A 3,895-nucleotide genomic window follows, 5' to 3' on the forward strand; every position below is an offset into this window, starting at 1 on the left:
ATGAAAACCGCCTCTACGGCAACGCTACTACACCTGGCCTACGCTGAAGCGCGTTGAAGGCGAGACATGAACATCTCAGCCTTCCAAACTTTTATCGGGCTTATAAGAACAAGCTTCACATCAGCAAAAAAAATGCACAAATCGTAGAAGTAATCACACGTGAAATCGACCGAGAAGAAACAAAGTTCAAACACCAGAAAAATAACAAAAGCGAAAACAAATGTAAACTGAGCATTGTGCAGAAAAAGATTCATTCAAAAAATCAATTATAGTGGGATCTTATAGAAGGAAATTTGGATGGGGATAGAGAGAATACTAGTTATCTACCTACAAGTTGGCACTATACGCCTGTTAAGGAGCATAGTCAAGACTGGTTCCTGTTAAAACATGTTTTTAGTTTATGGCACTGTTTCAGAAACAAATCAGATACTGTTAACGGAACTAAGCTATCTCAGTGCTGGGATAGTCAGATGTATCCGATCAACTCTGTTATCTTCCTAATGCCCTTTAAATTTTCAGTAAAAATAAAACCGCTTAAGTTGACTGAATAAATATGCTACCCAAACAGCAGAAGAAAATTTTGCTAGACTCAAGTACACCTGAAATCACTGAGACCACAACGAAAGTATACTGGTATATTGTGCTGAATGCCATGCAAATCATTCCCTCCTGCCTCCCTCTACCGCATCCACAGTAATTGTTGCACCGAAGCAGTTTCAACATCCTTCCATTCCCGTCTGGATTGACGATCAATCAGCAGATCGCCTAGCAATTGCACAGATGCTACAATACTGCAAAGGGAGTGGCTTGAAAGCTGTTCTGTAATGCAGAACACCACAGTCCTGGAGAACTGTAGAGGCAGATCCCAGCTCCAAATAGTATAATTTCTTAAAATAGGTTACTGCAAAGTTCCAGATTCCAATTCAGTATGCCACACCTTTAATCGATGTAAGCATCCATTTTGAGTTTTCTCTTTCTTTTCTTTCAGCAGCTCATTTCCTATCGTCAGGAATACGGAACTGAAAAAACCAACAAACAAACCAATCTAGTCCAATGAATCATTGGACAATGAAATGAAAAGTATAATCCATATATAATCGGTAGCTATCTAAACTCCTTCCGGAGCGAGTATCTGCCGGCCTTCAGTGCAACACCACCGGACAGCCCTTTCTTCACGGCCGGCTCTGCCTTCTCCAGCTCTGCCGTCGCCGACCCCTCGCTCGGCTGCTGGAGCAGGGCCTGCTGCCACTGGGCAACCGCGGACTCCACGACGAAGAGGTTGGTGATGTCCCTGAGCGGCACCCGCCTCCGCGCCCTCCCGAGCCGCTTCAGATTGCAGCTCCTGACAGCTACGCCATGACTCCCATGAGGACGGGCGACGGCGGCCGTCGGGGTGGTCGCTGGCAGCAGATTCTCCTTGTCGGCGCGGTCAACTGCCATCTCGAAGAAGATCTGCCGCTCTCTGAGTCCGGGCTCGGTGCTGTACTAGGCGGCGAGGTGGCTCGGTTGGAGCTTGGGATGGGACTGGAAGGATCTTCCATCCATGGGTATTTGTAACGAAGGTAGGAGGGAAGAAGGAGGAGGATGAAAAGATTTGAGTTTCGGGGAGAGGAGTGGGAGGGAGCTGACGGATCTGTGTTTCCTGCCATTTTTGGCAGGAAGGCTCCAAGAGCCAAGCAAATCTTCAAAAATTTCGCGAAATGTTTGGAGGAAATCGGGATTCGGGGCGGGTGCCAAAAGGCGCGCGCGGTAACTTGGTTTTTAGCCTGCACTGAACGGTTTCACGCGCTCCAGCGGTGGCTGGAAATAAGCGCACGTGAAAAATAATTGCGCGTCCGCGGGAAAGGGCGGCAGCTCGCGCGCAGCTTTTGGCGCGCCGCTTCCGGTGCGCCTATAAAATGCGGCGCTCGCCACGCGCCTATCTACACTGCCACGCGCGCCTCGTATCTTCTTCGCCGCTCCAGCGCCTTCACCGCTTCCTCTCCTCGCCGCTCCAGCGCCCCGCCACCGACGCGCAACCATGCCGTCGCGCCGTCGAGGAGCGTCGGGCTACCGCGGCGTCCACCAGCGCCCCAACGGCTGGTACTCCGCCGAGATTCGGTCCGGCGACGTCCGGCTCGGCCTCGGTACGTTCGAGACCTCGTACGAGGCCGCACGCGCCTACGACGCGGCGGCGTGGCGCCTGGACAGGCCGCGCCAGCAGATGAACTTCCAGGATGTCCACACGCGCCAGCAGGCGCAGGACGTCGCCCCTCCGCCTCGCCTTATCACGGACCAGGACCGTACGGAGCACGCTCGACGGCAGCGCCGCCTCCTCGTCGCCGAGGAGGACGAGCGGGCCATGGCGGAGTGGCGCCGGCGCCACCCGGAGGACGTCGCCAACGAGGAAGCCTTCTGGGCAAGACGCCGCGAGGAGCAGACGGCAAAGCGCCGCGCGGAGCGGTTGGATAGGTGTCGGCGGAAGGCCCTGGCGATATCGCAGTGCGAAATCGCTCAAAATGGTGGGCAGACAATCTTTTCGTCTGATGATGACCGTTGGAAGGACATGTCGCTCGATACCTCGGACCAGACCAGCGAGAATGGCGATGATGATGATGATGATGACGACGACTGGGAGTAGGCTGTAGTTGCACTATCTAGTATTTTTTTATGTCGTTGCACCGTAGTTTTTTAATCTATCTATGCTATAGAACTATGTATCGCTTTTTATCTATGAATTTTATTTATCGTTTTTATTAAAAAAAAATGTACGCAATGTTTAGCGCGCGTTGCATTTTAGCGCGGCCGCTGGAGCTACGCGCGCGCTCAATTTTAGCGCGGCTGCTGGCCACGCCAAATCAGGCGAAGGGCGCGCGGTAAATGAGTTTTTAGCGCGCGGCGCGTTGCGCGGCCGTCGGAGATGCTCTTAAGCGCCAGTTAGAGTTTTTTTTTTGAGCAAAAAGCGTCAGTTAGAGTGCATTTTGCTAACCGTCGCACACCTGCTCCACAGCACCAGTATCTAAATGGGACGGCCCATGTAGGGTTTTTTCACCGACTTTTTTATTTTATTTTTATCAAATTCGTGAAACTTTCCGCATTTTTACCAAATTTTAAAACATTTTCATTTATTGTGAACCTTTCATTTCAAATCCATGAACTTTTTCTCAAATGCGTTAATTTTTTGCGTGAACTCTTCCAGTGATTATTTTTCAAATTTGTGAACATTTCTTAAATTTGTGAGTTTTCTTTTCCAAATTTTGCGAAATTTTAATTTTTTTAAAGTTATTTGAAATTCGTAAAAAAATCCCTCAAACTATTTTTTAAACTCATGAAATTTTTCGTGTTTTTGAACTTTTCAATTCAGTGAAATTTTTTTGAACCCCGTGATTTTTTTTAATCTTGGAACTTTTTTTTTGAATGTTTTAACCTTTTTGAATCTTGCGAACTTTTGTTGAACATGTTTGCTACTCTTATTTTCTATATTATTGTGTATGGCAAAGACCCAACCTGTATTCTTTCATTATCCATTTTTCATAGGGATTCCGGCTATTGAAATGATTAATTTCTTTTAAGCATCATTTTGGTATCATCTTGATATTAATATATTCTCTTTGTTGAAAAAAAAATACTGCCTCTAGCGACCAGACGAAAGCATGCAGTCGTGCTCGGGATCTTAAGTGCTCCTGCGTTTGAGATGGCCTAAGTCCTCAAGAAAGTTGCATATCACCAAGAATCAGAATACGACACTATTAAATTCAAGAGGTTGAAGTTAGATATTCTCAGTGGCGGAGCCAGGAATATAGTATGAGGAGGGCCAAGTGTAGTAAATCCCTGCTAGGGAGGGCCAGCTCATAAGAATACATCATTTTTGCAACCATTGTACATCTATTAGCATGCATATTAGGCTTAATACAAC

At 47.8% G+C, this 3,895-nt stretch overlaps 1 protein-coding gene across 1 annotated transcript; it reads right to left on the bottom strand.

Annotated features, from left to right (window-relative positions):
* Window positions 1-812: 812 nt before the first annotated feature.
* Window positions 813-1,712, bottom strand: LOC123169712 (uncharacterized). The gene has a single exon (XM_044587583.1). The coding sequence runs from the start codon at window positions 1,438-1,440 to the stop codon at window positions 1,105-1,107; it is 336 nt and encodes a 111-aa protein (XP_044443518.1). The 5' UTR covers window positions 1,441-1,712; the 3' UTR covers window positions 813-1,104.
* Between the last annotated feature and the right edge of the window lie 2,183 nt (window positions 1,713-3,895).

The sequence above is a fragment of the Triticum aestivum genome, chromosome 7D, assembly GCF_018294505.1.
Source record: "Triticum aestivum cultivar Chinese Spring chromosome 7D, IWGSC CS RefSeq v2.1, whole genome shotgun sequence".
Taxonomy (NCBI): domain Eukaryota; kingdom Viridiplantae; phylum Streptophyta; class Magnoliopsida; order Poales; family Poaceae; genus Triticum; species Triticum aestivum.